This window comes from Lithobates pipiens, unplaced genomic scaffold (assembly GCF_037356315.1).
Source record: "Lithobates pipiens isolate NorthernLeopardFrog02 unplaced genomic scaffold, aLitPip1_a1.2 Scaffold_8, whole genome shotgun sequence".
Taxonomy (NCBI): Eukaryota; Metazoa; Chordata; class Amphibia; order Anura; family Ranidae; genus Lithobates; species Lithobates pipiens.
In genome coordinates this window covers 390,523,140-390,539,529 of record NW_027507903.1, presented here as the reverse complement: position 1 = coordinate 390,539,529, position 16,390 = coordinate 390,523,140, and the positions used below count along the sequence as shown (strand labels likewise).

Here is a 16,390-nt window from a genome sequence, read left to right as displayed (position 1 = left end):
GAGCTACAAATTGGTAATGCTCATCTCCGACCGCAAAACGCAGAAACCTCTGATGCATACAGGGACATGCAAGTATGCAGCCTTGATGTCAGGATGCCAGAAAATACCCCTGATGGAGTACAGCGACCATTGACCGAACGGATTCCATCCTGAACCTTTGTACTTTTACAAAGCTGTTGAGGGCCTTGAGATTGAGGTCCAGGACCGGACGGACCCCTTCCTTCTTTGGGACTACAAACAGATTGGAGTAGAACCCCTGAAACCTTTCCAGTGTTGGTACAGGTACTATCCCCCCGCGCAGCAGTAGGCCCTGTACTGCCCCAAACAGGGCCTCCCGACAAGCCGGAAGAAGAAGGTTGGGAGGGGGAAAAAAAAAAACGGTTTGGCGGACAAGAAACTCCATCTTGTACCCTGAGGAAACTAGTTTGCAGACCCACTGGCCAGAAAGCAGGGAGGTCCACTGAGCAAACTCCCGAAGGTGACACCCCCACCCGAAAGTCGGGCGGGGCAAACCTTCATGCGGTAACAGATTTGCTCGCAGGCTTGTTTAGCTTGCGAAACCAGGGACCCTTTTGTCCTTCAGCAGGCACCTTGTCGGACTGGGAACGCTTACCTGGCCACCCGGGTGGACGAAAAATCCGCTTCTTAACGGAAAAGGAGAGCCCTTTCCTACAGCGTGGCTCCTTACCTTTCCTGGACTGTGAGAGCAACGTACTCTTAACCCCATAACATTCTTAATAATGTCATCCAGGGAGGCTCCAAATAGCCTCTCCCTGGAAGGACAAGTCCTTCAGTGCTTTCTTAGATGCCTGGTCCCCAGACCAGCATTTCAGGCAAATCAGGCAACGTAGCACTACTGCTGATACTGAGGCTCTAGAGAGCAAGGGGGCCGTATCTAAGGCTGCATCACAGGCATTTTTTCAGGAAACTCTCCTCAAAGTGGTAACATTTCGGGACTGAAAAGGCCAGCTGCGGTTTTCCCCATTCCTTGTAAAGTAATTAGGTAAGAAAACACCTTAGGCGTGCGGGCAAGGGCTTGTGGGCCCTGAAAGTTTAGGGTATCCCGCACTGCTGTAATAAGCGCTCCTACAAGCTCCTTTTCCTGCACTGATCGGGACACAGTCATCCTCACTGTGCGAATGGTCCTGGTCCACATCCTCCGATACATCAGAACCGGGGGCTGCCTGTCACAGCAGGGCCCAAGTCTGAATCAGAGATTTCCTCAGAAGACGGTGAGGGGAAGGGGCATTTTCTTAACCCCCTTGTGCCCGCCCACCACTTTCACCCTGGCAACAAAGGCATCCAAGACTGCCAACAGAGCATCCATAGGCACCACAGGTGTAGGGGAACCAGCGCCAGCTTCTGATGCCATGCTGACCCACACTCGCCTGTCCCAAGGCAAATCACACAAAAGTCCACCTGCCTAGCTGCGCAGACTGAGGGGCCCCCCCGTCACCACCCTGACCCAGGTACTGCGCTGTGCTGCTGTCTGCTCTCCCCTGTGCCATCCACGAGGTGTCTGTGTGGAAGCGCACTGTTCTAGAAGGAAACCAGCACCCAGTGCTAGAGGCAAAACCACCTGAGGCTACTAGAAAATGGCCGCCTCAGCAAAAAACGTCTGGGAGCACCAAGAAAATGGCCGCTGAACTACTAGAAGATGGCTGGAAGGCAAAAAAAACTAGCTGTGGCTACCACAAAATGGCCACAGAGCAAGCGGCAGCCTCCACACATGGCTCATGCAGCACAGACACCCACGGTGGCCCAGAAAAAAGGGAAGAGGATGATGCCAGGACCCAGAGCCCCCCGTCCAGGTATGTGCACCGCACCCCCATGTGCCCAGTCAAACAGTGGCCCATTGCATGGGGATGAGGGAAAAGACAGTGAGAGAAGAAAGGGAGCGAGACCCCCTAGTCGACCTCCCAGGGAATGCCAAGCTGCTCCATACTGCAGAGACAGGTGGAACCATACTTGCCCCTCCTGCAGGAACTGCTGAACGCATTCCACAGACAGACCCATCACCCAAGCAGTACGGGGTCGCTGCCAGCCACGGAACACCGACACGGAAAGCAGTAGCCCAGTCATGTGTGCAGCCCGGCGAATATAGTTCACCGGCTGCCTCAGGAATAGATGGGGCATGTTGTGGCCGACTAGCGCGTAGCTAGGGCCTGCTCATGCTTGATGGCCAGGCTGGGCAGACTATAAGGATCTATATTATCCAGCCTGTCAACCAGCCCGGCTGTTGATTGAAGATCACAGGACCAAAAATGCAGAAGAAAAAAAAAAATGTAATTCTCAGGACCAACGGGAGCCAGGTCCTTCTACACTAGGTAGGAAAAAAAAAAAAAAAAAGCCTAACTGATGCAGTGTGATGGGTTATAGCCAGTAGGCCCGCCCCCTGGGCGGTACTGTGCAAGTGTTGTGGTTTTTAACACTTTATGCCTAGTCCTCTCCTAAAGGGGCGATACAACCCAAAGGTCAAGAGGAGCTGCTGTGTCCGTCATTGAACGATAGAGAAATCAATATTTTATTAAACATTCTAATCAAGAACCTGCAACCTCTCCAAAAAGGTACCCTTATTATAAACAGGCACATAGATGCTATTTTAAACTAGCCTGAGCTGATGAGAAAGATTCAGGAACATGACCAACAGGAGACATTTGCATGAGCTATATCATGTATCAAAATTCTTGAAAACTTTGTAAATGCAGTAATTACCATAATGTAAATTTGTTTTTGCAAAAGGAAGAAAGCAAGCGATTTTATTTCCTGCAACTCATTATTGCAGGAGAGAGAATTGAATCTATAGCTTACTTTAAAATGTCCACTGCGCTGCACGCAGTTCAGTTTACATTCTGGCATGGAGCCTGGATACTGGGATGACTGAAAACTGCAAAGCCGACACCAGTCTACACACTAAACCTGAGTGTTATAGAATGCGACTAGTGTGAATTGGCCCTTAGCGAGGTACAGACATGCACGCTCCTCAGCACAATAATTCCTTTGACTTGTCTGTACTCATGGCCACCCGCAGCCAGTCCATCCAGAGAAATGCAGCCATAGGAACGAATAGCCCAAGAGGTGCACATACCGACACAGCCAGTACTTTTTACTACAAAAAGCAGTGCGGCACCAGGAAGGGTTTTTAAAGTGAAAGACTAAACAATAGGGCTGAAGGTAGATGGCTGCCATTCATGGAGTGAAGGGGACATTTTAAGGGCATTTTTATAAAAAGTGAAGTAATCCTTTAAGGTTTTTTTCTATTCTTCTATCACAACACTTGACGACAATAACATAACTGGGAGGTTAGGCTGAATCTGGTCACGTCACAATTGGACTGCACATCTCCTTTGTATATCCCAACTTCCACGTGATGTGAAGCCCTACTCAAAACAACTCAAGACAGTAAGGCCCCTTTCAGACCTACGGATCTGTTTTTACTCCTCGGCTTGCTCAGCGGGAATCGCTCCATTGATCCCTGTTGAGACGGCGGACGACAAGTCCGCCTCTGCACTCTGTGCAGGGATGGACCTGTCAGAGCTCCGCTCTCCACTATGGGGGGGGTGATAAGATGATTATGGACCGCTTGTCCGTTTTCACCTGATCCAATCCACCAGACGGATGAAAAATAGGGTTTGCACCCGTCTGGATTTTGCGGAGCGGACATGTCTCCGCTGACATCCGACGCTCCATAGACCTGCATGGCACGCCCGTTCAGATCCACCTAGAAAACTGGCGGACAGGCGGATCTGAGCGGTCCGCACATGTGAAAGTGGCCTAAAGCCCCATACACACTATCAGTTTTTCTGCTGAGTTTTTCCTTCAGATTTACCAAAACCATATAATATGAGGTCAAACCTTAGGAGTTTCAATTTGTATTCAATCAGGCAGGCCCTTGCACTGCATGGTTTTGGTAAACCTGAAGGAAAAACTCAGCAGAAAAACTAATAGTGTGTGTGTGTATGGGGCTTTAGTGTTTGTTTACAATTACGGTTTGGGCGGTGGTATAACGCCATAGTTCACCGTGGCCAGCGACAGGTTACCAAATCACTTAAGTGGCCCTCGCACCACTGGTATAAACTGTCTCCTTACTTCGCTCCTGCACTGTTACTCTGTCATTCCTGTCCCTGATGGAGAATGCAAAATGCCATCCCAATACACATTTCACACAATCAAAGAGTATTAGATCTAGTACAAGCAATCCATTGTATTTGTTATGCAACAATTATAGCAATTATAAATTTGATTTAAAAAAAATAAAAAAGATTTTTTATTTGTTCACACAGCCAAAAAACTGCGCGGATGCATAAAATAGAGAGACGGTAGAACTAGATATATCTTTTTTTTAAATGTCACAACTGATATTTAGTCTAATTTATATTCACACACAGGTTTTGCAATCGGATAGTCTGCTGCTGCGCAAAAAAAATAAAAAAATAAAAAACTTAAATTAGCCCTTTATAGTACAAAAAGAACACATAATTGCTACCGTAGATATTACTTTCACTGTTCCACAGTAAAAATAAAAATGGAACACCTTACAGTAGTGATTATTTGCTCTTTTTGTACTATAAAGGCCTCATTTCAGTCCCCCCCCCCCCATTATGTTATTAAACGTCTTTGGCCTGGATCATACCTATGTGTTTTTTTGTGCTTTATTCAGAAGCCCACTACAGTTTATGCCCCTATGGGACACTTTAACATCTATGCCTTTTTCAGCCGCTGCATATTTGGAAAGGCTCAAGGACTTTTTTCAACACAAAACGGTGCTTTTTTGGTTCAAAAAAATTCAATGGAGAAGCTGAAGAAAAGCACGTAATGCGTTTTTGCACCAATTGTGTTTTTTAATCTGCCCAACAGCAAATTGGCCAATAAAAAGCAAAAAAAAGTGATTCACAGCAAAATCACATGCGCAAAAATCAAAATGCACAGCAAAAACAGATCAAAGGCAAACTGCATAGGTGTGTACCAAGCCTTATGCTGGCCACATGGATCAATTTTCAGACAAAAACATGCATACGAAAAATCTTTACATTTGCCAAATGAAAGAATTTTGTTTGAAAATTTCACTCGCATTTAACTTAGCATTTCAATTTTAAAATGAATGTTATTTCTGAAACTATATACACTGTCTAAAAAATTCCTTTGACCAAGGAGATTTCTATTTCTAAATTTTCCCATCACTGTGGTTAAAAATAAAATGTCGATTTTACCCCACTAACGATTAGAAAATCAAACTAATGTTCTTAAAATGACATTTTTTTGAAGATATAGTTTTTGTATGGCCAGCATATTACAGTTCTGTTTGAAAATCTACAAAACAGTCTTTTTTTTTTTTCTTTAAATAAAATTAATCTGAGTCTGCTGATTTTTTAGCAGATTCAACCTCTAAGAGATAGAGAGATAGAGAGATATACTATCTATCTATCTCTCTTCTGTCAGTTATTCTCAGAGTGGATTAGAGATTTTGCTCCCTAACAATATAGTTGGTTATTTATATTTACCACTGCATAGAGATATTTAAAGAAAAAAAATAGCCTTTTTTAAACTTTACATATTAACTAAAATTATACACCATAGTTTTTTTTTTTTTTTTTTTTTTTAAGGTTATTAACCGATTAATCAAAACAATAAGTTAGCCAACTAATAGATTATGTTGCAGCGGTGCTTTCAATCCATCCACTCTACCTAATCAGCGGCCAGGCTAAGCAGCGAAGAGGACGTCGGTGGCGAGCGCTGGACTTTCGAGGGGTCAGGTAAGTGAAAACGGGGGGGCTGGGGGCACTCAGGCTTGGATTGCACTGTGGAAAAAAATATTAAAAGCCAGCAGCTACAAATACTGCAGCTGCTGACTTTTAATAAATGGACACTCACCTGTCCCAGGGTCCAGCGATGTCGGCAGCCGAGGCCGATCGATCGCTCGGCTCTCGGCTGCTGCCGTCACCATTCTAGGTGAGGGAATCAGGAAGTGAAGTGCTGCGGCTTCACTTCCCGGTTCCCTACTGCGCATGCTCGAGTCGCGCAGCGCAACAGGAATTGTCCGCACCGTCTCTGGGACCCGTGTGTGTGTCCCAGCAGACAGCATGCAGGGACAGGAAGAGGCATAGACTCCCGTGGGAGTCTATGCCCGGAAGTGGGTGTAAATACCTGTCTTTGAAAGGTGCCAATTGTGACACCGGAGTGGGGGGGGGGGGGTTCCGATCAGCGGAGGTTCCACTTTAGGGTGGAACCCCGCTTTAATGCATAGAATGCATTAAGGTGAAAAAATATTTACCTTTAGAACCCCTTTAATACGCAACATTAGAAAAAAAAAAAGCGATTTATTCTTAAATAGCTATATGTAGTGGTAAATATAAATAACCAACTATATGGTTAGAGAGCAAAATCTCTAATCCACTCTGAGAACAGACAGACAGAAGAGATATACTGTATAGACTATTATACAGTATAACCACAGTGACAGGAAAATTTGGAAACTGAAAACTGCTTGGTGAAAGGAATTTTCAGACAGTGTATGTGGTTTTCGTTCAGAAATTACATTCATTTTAAAAACGGAATGTTAAAAACAAGTGAAAATTAAAAAACATTCTTTCATTCAGCGAACGTACAAAAGATTTTTCGTCTGAAAATTGTTCCATGTGGCCAGCATAAGGCTCGGTATGCAGTTTGCTTTTGATCTGTTTCTGCAGTGCGTTTTGGTTTTTTCGCATGTGATTTTGCTGTGATTTGAGTTTTTGAATTATTTTTTGCCCAATTTGTTGTTGGGCAGATATAAAAAAAAAAAAAAAAAAAAAAAAAAACACAAATTGCTGCAAAACCCATTACATGCTTTTCTGCAGCTTCTCCATTGAAGTACATTGAACCAAAAAAGCAAAACAAAGTCCCTGACCGTTGCCAAATACACAGCGGCTGAAAAAAGCTGAACGTGTCCCATAAGAAACCATGTAAATGAACTGTAGTGAGTTTTTGCAAAAAGCACCAAAAAACACATAGATGTGAACCAGATCTAAGACATTTAGTAACATAATGGGGTTAAAAAAAAAAAATAAAAAATAAAAAAGTAGCCCTTTATAGTACAACAAAAAGCAGATAATCACTACTGTAAGGGGTTCTTTTTTTTAACTGTAGAACTGTGAAAGTGGTATTTACAGTAGAGATTTGCTCTTTTTTTGTACTATGAAGGGCTAATTTATTTTATTTTTTTAACCCCATTATGTTACTGGCCGATTAATCGATTATGAAATAATCAATCAATTTCATAATCGATTAGTTGTTTCAGTCCTATTGGTTACCCTTTAATATTATCCTTAAAATATAAAAGTTAAAGGTTCATAAAAAAAAAAAAAAGCAAAAAAGTTTAAACATAATGTTTGCTACAAATCCACAGGTGCAATTTAAATACTTTGAAGATGGGCACACTTACAATCTCCTCTCGGTGGAGCACTGATTAAAGGAGGCACAGGTGCAGTGCTGATAGGTGGACCAGTGGGTGGTACAGAGGGTCTTGTCAAAGAAGCTGATGTGGGAGGAGGCCCTACATGTGGCTGCACTGGCTCAGACTGGCTTACTGGTGGTGGAGCAGGACCTGAAAATCATGGTCAGGACAACAGATGTTTAAGTATTTACAATGCAAACCAATACATTATTCGCATAAGCGTTTAATAAAAAGCTGCAAATATACTGAAATACTTAAAGTGGTTGTAAACTCTTACAACACACTGACCTACAAGCAAGCCTAGATTAAGGCTTACCTGTAGGTCCAAGACATATCTCCTAAACCTACACGGTTTAGGAGATATTTGGCGAAAGACAGGCACCGCTGTCTATGGTGCATGCGCTGTAGACAGCGGCGCGCTGGCGCACTGAGCGTGCCGCCGTCAACGGTGATATGCCGCGCGTGGATGACGCGGCGGGGCAGCGAGACCCACCGAGAAGATGGATGTTCCGGACTACAGGGGACAGCGGTGACTTTGGTGGCTCCTGTGTCAGGTAAGTGACACATAATGGACTACTATGCGATGCATAGTAGTCCATTATGCTTTACCTTTGCAGGGAATGAAAGAGGAAGTAAACTCATCAGGGTTTACTTCCTCTTTAATTCACATAAGCAGAAAAACATCTCTTCTATTTGTAACTTCTTTGGGCTAGATTCCCCCTCAAAAAAAAAAAAAATGTACGTTACCCGCTAACGTACCAACGATGTTTGAACTGAGTTATTACAAGCGCTTAATGGTGGTATACTGGAGAGGAAAAATCCAATACTGGCTCTTACTATTTTCGTACCTGGTGTTTTATTTCCTTAACCACTGGGCACTTAAACACCCTTAATAACCAGACCAATTTTCAGCTTTCGGTGCTCTCACATTTTGAATGACAATTACTCAGTCATGCAACACTGGACCTATATGAAATTTTTGTCTTTTTTTTTTTACACAAATAGAGTTTTCTTTTGGTGGTATTTAATCACCGCTCGGTTTTTTATTTTTTGTGCTATAAAAGAAAAAAATACAGAAAATTCTGTAAAAAAATTGTTATAAAATTTAGCAGATTAGTAATTTTTTCTTCATAAATTTTGGCCAAAATTTATACTACTACATATATCTTTGATAAAAAATAAGTACAAATTGGTGGATATTATTTGGTCTTTGTGAAAGTTATAGAGTCCACAAGCTATGGTCCCAATATCTGAAAATTGATCACACCTGAAGTACTGGCGGCCTATTTCAATTCTTGAGACCCTAAAATGCCAGAAAAGTACAAATACCCCCCAAATGACCCCTTTTTGGAAAGAAGACATTCCAATGTATTTAGTAAGAGGCATGATGAGTTTTTTGAAGTTGTAATTTTTTCCCACAATTCTTTGCAAAATCAAGATTTTTTTTAACTTTTTTTTTTTTTTCACAAAATTGTTATATTATCAGTTTATTTCTCACACACAGCATATGCATACCACAAATTACACCCCAAAACACATTGTGCTATAAACTCCCGAGTACGGCGATACCACATGTGTGAGACTTACACAGCGTGGCCACATACAGAGGCCCAACATGCAGGGAGCGCCATCAGGCGTTCTGGAGCACCCAGGACAATTCTGACATTTCTCTCCTACATGTAAAAAATCATCATTTATTTGCTAGAAAATTACATAGAATCCCAAAACATTATATATGTTTTTTTAGCAAACACCCTGGAGAATACAATGATGGTCGTTGCAACTTTTTATCTCGCACGGTATTTGTGCAGCAATTTTTCAAATGCTTTTTTTTGGGGGGGGGGAAAAAAAAAAATACGTTTTTTTTTTTTTTTTTTTTTTTAGCACAAAACACACAACCCCACACAGTAAAGTTATCCCAAATTTTGGATAATGTGAAAGATTAAGTTATGCTGAGTAAATAGATACCCATGTCACTCTTCAAAATTGCACACGCTCGTGGAATGGCGCCAAATGTCGCTATTTAAAAATCTCCATAGGCAACGCTTTAAATTGTTTTTTTACTGGTTATACGTTTTGAGTTACAGAGGAGGTCTAGGGCTAGAATTATTGCTCTCGCTCTAACGTTCACAGCGATACCTCACGTGTGGTTTGAACACAGTTTTCATATGTGGGCGGGATTTACGTATGCGTTCGCTTCTGCATGCGAGCACATGGGGACAGGGGCGCTTTAAAAAAAAAAAAAAAAATTTATTGTTCATTTTAGTTTGAAATTTTTTTCCCCAAAAATACATTTTTTGATCACTTTTATTCCTATTACAAGGAATGTAAACATCCATTGTAATAGGAATATGGCATGACAGGTCCTCTTTACAGTGAGATATGGGTTCAATAAGACCCCACATCTCACCTCTAGGCTGGAAAGCCTGAAATAAAAAAAAATAAAAGAAAGATTCTGGCTTTGATCGTATTGGCGAGTCGGTAGAAGCATCGGAGGGCGGCGGGGGGGTAAATGTCTATGGCTGGGTATCTCCGAGTATGGCAATTTATGGCAGGGTATTGCAGAGTATTGGCAGGTATTGCAGAGTATTGCAGAGTAACGGCAGGGAATTGAGGGGTTAAATTTCGGTGAGCAGCGATGTGGGCACTGCATTTGACAGAGCGATCACGTGGTAAACGGCCGCGATGAGCCGTGATGCGCCGGGTCCTCTGGACCCGGCGGTCACGGATGCTCTTGAGTGCGCTCCCCAGGGGGGTGCGAGAGCGGAATTCTGGGAGGACGCCAAATGACGGCCTCCCAGAGTTAAACAACCGCCCTGTAGCCGTCATTCAGCCGGTTAAGTGGTTAATAAAAACCTCTTTCACGGAGAGAAAAAAAAATAAAAAAATAAAAAAAAAAAGGTTATTTCCTGTCTATGACCCTTCCCACTCAAGGACAGCATGGAAAGAGCATTAGCAGTTACCCAGTACCAAGAACACCACATAAGGGCACTTTCACACTGAGCAGCATTGGCGGTACATTGCTGTTATTTTTAGCGCTTTACATTTGTTTTTGCTGTGCTTTTTGGCCGCTAGCAGGGGCGATTTAGGATCGGCGCCTCAAAGATGCTGCTTGCAGGACTTCGAGTGTCCTGCAAGCGCACCGCTCCAGTGTGAGAGCCCTTGGGCTTTCACATTGGAGTGAAAAAAGAGGCGCTTTACAGGTGCTATTTTTAGTGCCATAGCACCTGTAAAGTGCCACAGTGTGAAAGGAGTCCAAGTGTAATCTACTTGCACAAAACGTTGTGTACTTTTGTAGCAGATATTTCAATAAATTTTACATTAAACCGATCACTACTGATTAGATGTACAACTCACTGAAATAACAGAAAAACGTATCCCTAAAATATTGTTTGTAATTATAGCTCTCTTCTCTGCACACCAGCATATTAACCACTACAATACAGGGCACTTTCACCCCCTTCCTTCCCAGCCCAATTTTCAGCTTTTAGCGCTCTAGCGCTTTCAGTGACAATTGCACGGTCATGCTACACTGTACCCAAATGAAATTGTTATCATTTTGTTCGCACAAATAGAGCTTTATTTTGGTGTTATTTATTCACGACTCCGTTTTTTTTTTTTGCGATATAAGCGCAAAAAGAGCGGAAATTTGGAAAAAAAACAATATTTTCTTTTTTCTATTTGAAAAGAAATCCAATAAAATCAAATTTTGTCATAAATTTAAGCCAAAATGTATTCTGCTACATGTTTTTGGTAAAAAAAATTCCGTTAAGTGTATAATTGGTTTGTGTGATCACGGACATATGTACGCAAATGATCATGTACATGTGTGCAGGTGATCACGTACATATGTGTGCAGATAATCATTGGGACATGTGATTTTAGTGGGACATATGTGGGGGACATATTATTAGGGACATGTGTTTTTATTATTTGGGGACATGTATGTTTTGGGGACGTGTGTTTTGGGGACATGTGTGGGGACTGTGTTTGTACTGTGTGGTGTGTTGTGTGTTTACACTACACTGATGATCAGTGAGTAAAAAGCTGTAAAAAGCAGCCCATACTCACTGATCATCAGCCGGCTGCAGCGTTCTGCTCTCCTCTCCTCAGCGGTGACTTCCGTGTGAGGAGAGGAGAGCCGATTGCCTAGCAACCGGCTGTTTGTTTACATCACATGACGGCCGTGATTGGACACGGCCATCATGTGATCAGGAGGGCCAATCACAGAGCCCTCCTGCCGATCTGAGATGTGCCGTGTCCAGGTGACACGAGCACATCGGGATCGCGCCGCTGCGCGGGGCACGCGCGCGATCCCGCTGCTCCTGAAGGACGTTCCTGAACGTCCTATCAGGAGTAGACGGCTCCCACCCGGCCGTATATATGCATTGGCCGGGTGGGAAGTGGTTAAAGAAGACTGGGCAAACTGCTCTGGTTCAAAAGGAGGTTAAAAACGGAAACTGAACCCATTGATAGAACCATTTCCAAAAAACAGTTACATTGAAGGCATACCATGAATGATATGGTCACAATTGTGTCTGCTAGAAATTGAACTGTCAAGCCATCAAATGACATGGTACCTACATGTTATGACATCCGCCAACTAGGGGTGCACTGAATGGGTTTTTTGATGCCGAAACCGATCCCGAAAATGAAAAATACACTAGGCCGAAAATAGAGGTCGACCGATATTTGCCGTTTTTTTAAATAAAATCGGCATCAGCCGATTGTGCTGATAAAAAGCCGATTTAGAACTACAGCGGGACTTTGAAATGACTTCTGTAATAGAAGTCAGTGTAAGTTGCCTGAGTCATCATAGAAACACTTTCCTCCTCTCTGGGCAGGCTGCCAAGAAAAGAACAGAAAGATACAATGTTTACACTTCAATGAATGAAGTCATCTCTGCGTGTAGAAGTTCTCAGGTTAACCATTTAAAGACTAAATCTTTTCTGACACTTGTTGCTTACAAGTAAAAATCCTGTATTTTCTGCCAGAAAATCACTTAGACTCCCCAAAAATTATAAATATATTTTTTTAGCAGAGATCCTAGGGAATAAAATAGCGGTTGTTGCAATATTTTATGTCACACGGCATTTGCACAGAGGTCTTTCAAATGCATTTTTTGGGGAAAAAAAATACACTATTTAAAAAATAAGAATAAAATAAAAACAGTAAAGTTAGCCCATTTTTTTTTTCGTCCAAAAGTTTTGACTAACTGTTTTTATTTAATATATAGGTTTTTTTTTTTTTATTTTTTTTTTTATCTAAATCATACATACAAGTAAACTGATTGGAGGTTTGTTTTGTTTAATAAATGTTTAAATGTAAGAAATTTTCTGCATCACGCAACGCAAGTTTTAGCGGCTCTTTACCATCATTTTAGCGGTGCTATTTGGCTGCTAGTGGGGCACATACAACCCAGCTAGCGGCCAAGGAAGAGGTTAAATGCGCCCATGAAGCACTGCTGCCAAATCGCAGTGGTGCCCATTCATATCAATGGGCAGGAGTGGTGGAGGAGCGGTATACACCACTCCAAACGTGCTGCTTGCAGGACTTTTTTTTTTTTTTAAGATCCTGCCAGCGCATCGCCTCAGTGTGAAAGCACCCTGTCTTTCACACAGACTGCAGGGGAGCCATTTTGCAGGCACTTTACAGGCGCTATTTTTAGCCCAAAAGCGCCTGAAAAATGCCCCAGTGGGAAAGGTGTGTTAGATCAAGGGGGATTAAAAAAAATAAAAATAATAATAATAATAATAAAAAAGGGAAAAAAATAAATAAATAAAAAAATCGGCCTAACATATCGGCCCAAAAAAATAAATAAATAAAAATCGGCATCATATATCGGCTGCTATGATTTCTAAATATAGGCATCGGCCAGAGAAAAACCCATATCGGTCGACCTCTAGCCGAAAACCGAAACAGCACCGATACGGTACCTCGGCTTAGCGTTGGACTCCTCCAGGAGCGAGAGGTTTTTCTCCCTTCAGACAAGCTACAGACTTTTCAAGCTGCGGTGAGGTTATTGCCTAAAAGCCAGGTGATTTTCTTCCAGGCGGATGTTGATTGGTAGAGCATTTTTATAGCCGAGGACCTTGGATAGCGAATCTCCGATCCCCCTTGGATTTATACCGGGCTTTGGGCACGAGGAGGAGGTTTTTGTTGGCTGATCGAAGACTGCGGTTTGGTGTGTAATGATTTATTTTCTCCATTAGGCATTGCGGAGCTTCTCTATGCACGCATTTATAGGTGAGGCAAAGGGTCTTGAACGTGATCCAATTTTTTACGGTTAGCCAATGTAAGCTCCTCAGCGAAGGAGAGGTGGATTCCCAGGGTTTTTTTCTTATCAGCCTTGCCGCAGTGTTTTGGATCAGTTGTAATCGCGCAAGTTGATATTGTGGTAATCCTTTGTAAAGCGAGTTTGCGTAGTCCAGTCGTGAATTAATGATTGTTCCAACTACCACTGCTTTGTCATTCTTTGGGAATGGATTGGACGGGTGATCCGTCTATCAAAGTGCCCGGACAAGGGGGGTGGTGGACTGTATGTGACAGCGCGTGACGGAGAACACACAGCTATTGAAATTAAAGCTGTGATGTTCCTGGCACTCTATTCAACCAGGCGGCAGACGCGGCTCTCTTGTGCTATACACCCCCCCATGATGGGCGGCACCAGGGACTCCGCCCCTACCCAGGCCCCGCCCAATTTTCGGCTCAATTATAAGACGTTTTTTCCTTTCGGCAAACTGCTGAAAAGGGCATTTTCAGCCGATATGTTTTAGCTGCTGAAATTTCGGTGCATCCCTAGTCAATGCCATTATCAGCAGTCAATTGGACTACTGTAATGCCCTGTATTTGGGTTTGCCTGCTTGTACCATTTACAAGCTCCAGTTGATTCAGAACGCCGCAGCAAGGTTACCGACAGGTGTTGGTTGCCGTGACCACATCACTCCATCCCTTAGAGCCCTGCATTGGCTGCCCGTGAAAGAACGGGTTATGTTTAAATCTGGATGTATTGTCCATAAGGTACTGCATGGACGTGGCCTAGAATATCTGAAGGAAAAATTTGTCAAGTATGTGCCTACCCGATCCTTGAGATTGGCAAACTTGGCCATACTGAAGATTCCAAAATTTAGAAAGAAAACATATGGTGGAAGAACGAATAAAGTACAAGGAGCTTTATTTTGGAACTCCATGCCTCTGAAACAGACTTGAGAATGACTTTTTGAAATTTTGAAAGAAATTGAAAATCATACTTTTTGTACAAGCTTTTGGAGTCACCTAATTTTTAATTGGGGTGTGATGGACAGACTCCATGGCTTTTATTCTGTATCTTGTTATGCTGGTTTGTTGGTTTTCTTAAAGTCTTTTAGGCTGGGTTCACACCGCTGCGGGGGGAGAACCGGATGTGATTCGCACAGCAAATCACATCCGATCTCCGTAGCGCTGCGAGTTCAGCCATACAGATAGTATGGCTGAACTCGCAGCGGTCCCGCAGCAAACTCGCACGGGACCCTTTTTTGGGTCCGCAACGGAATCGGATCGCATGGGGGTTCACACCATGCGATCCGATTCCTGTGCGAGTCGGCAGATCGCACTGCGATATGCCGACGGATCTGGGGGTGTCATTAACATAACATTGACACCCCCAGCCGCCCGCATAGGGCAGTGTGAACTGCCGGCGGGAGGTATGCGATGCGGGAAAACGCAGCGGATTCGCGGCGTTCCCGCATCGCAGCAATGTGAACCTAGCCTTAATGTCAATGTTCTTTTGTTCTTGCGCATCGAGGCCTTCGGGTAAGACTGCGTAGGTTAAGCATTTTAATAAATAAAACCCTAAGGTCAAGAATTAAAAAGCAGCTGTGTCAGTCAATGAAGGAAAGAGAAATAGCTTTACATTTTTGCCTATGCATGGTGGACATATCCGTTTCAAAAATAGATCGGTAAAAAATAAATACCTTGTGATCCTGACTGTGCCTATTACTCCCTTAATCAGGGTGGCAACACAGTGTTGGCTAACAGTCTTCTGCATTGTCACCCTCTTTTATGCTGACTGGAGCACGCCGATGTACGTCAGCATAATGGCACGGACAGGCAAATGGCCATACCTGTACGTCCCTTTAAATTTGCTGCCATGCCATTACGTGCACCCCAGCGGTGGCGCGTGAGGCGTGAGGGACCTCCATGAGAAGGATTGCGGGTCCCGCAGACTCGATCCCCGCGATCGTCTCACGGAGAGGAAGAACAGGGAGATGCTAATGTAAACAAGCATCTTGCCGTTCTGCCTGGTGACAGGGTCACTGATCTCTGTCATCGGGTGCAGAGATCAGTGAGGTGTCACACACAGCCACAAGCCCCCCCCACAGTTAGAAACATGCCCCAGGACAGACTTAACCCCTACACTGCCACCTAGTGGTTAACCCCTTCACTGTCATTTACACAGGAATTAGTGCATTTGTATAGCACTGATTGTCATTTTATACAGCAAAGGTCCCAAAAATGTCCAATGTGTCCCCCATAATGTTGCCGTCACGATAAAAATCATTGATAGCCGCCATTACTAGTAAAAAAAAAAAAATTATTAGATATAGATAGATTAGATAGGATAGATAGAGAGATAGATTAGATAGGATAGATAGAGAGATAGATTAGATAGGATAGATAGAGATATAGATTATTATATATATATATATATATATATATATATATATATATATATATATATATATATATATATATATATATATATATATATATACCATAAAAACGACCCCCTTTTTTGTAAACGCTATAACTTTTGCGCAAACCAAACGCTTATTGCAATTTTTTTTACCAAAAATATGTATAATATGTATCGGCCTAAACTGAGGAAAAATAAAAAAATAAAAAAAAACTTTTTTGTTTGGGAGCCACGACTGCGCAATTGTCAGTTAAAGCGACGCAGTGCCAAATTGCAAAAAGTGG

The 16,390-nt window shown here is 42.9% G+C and overlaps 1 protein-coding gene across 2 annotated transcripts in view; it reads right to left on the bottom strand.

Moving 5' to 3' along the window:
- Nucleotides 1-16,390, bottom strand: part of SEC24A (SEC24 homolog A, COPII component) — a 209,413-nt gene that overhangs the window by 159,681 nt on the left and 33,342 nt on the right. Inside the window, exon 3 of one of the 2 annotated variants that reach the window (XM_077473942.1) lies at nucleotides 7,421-7,582. The exons of the other annotated variant lie outside the window; for it this stretch is intronic. Within the exon in view, the coding sequence (XP_077330068.1) occupies nucleotides 7,421-7,582 (162 nt within the window). The remainder of the gene's footprint in view (nucleotides 1-7,420; nucleotides 7,583-16,390) is intronic. 2 annotated transcript variants of the gene reach the window in all.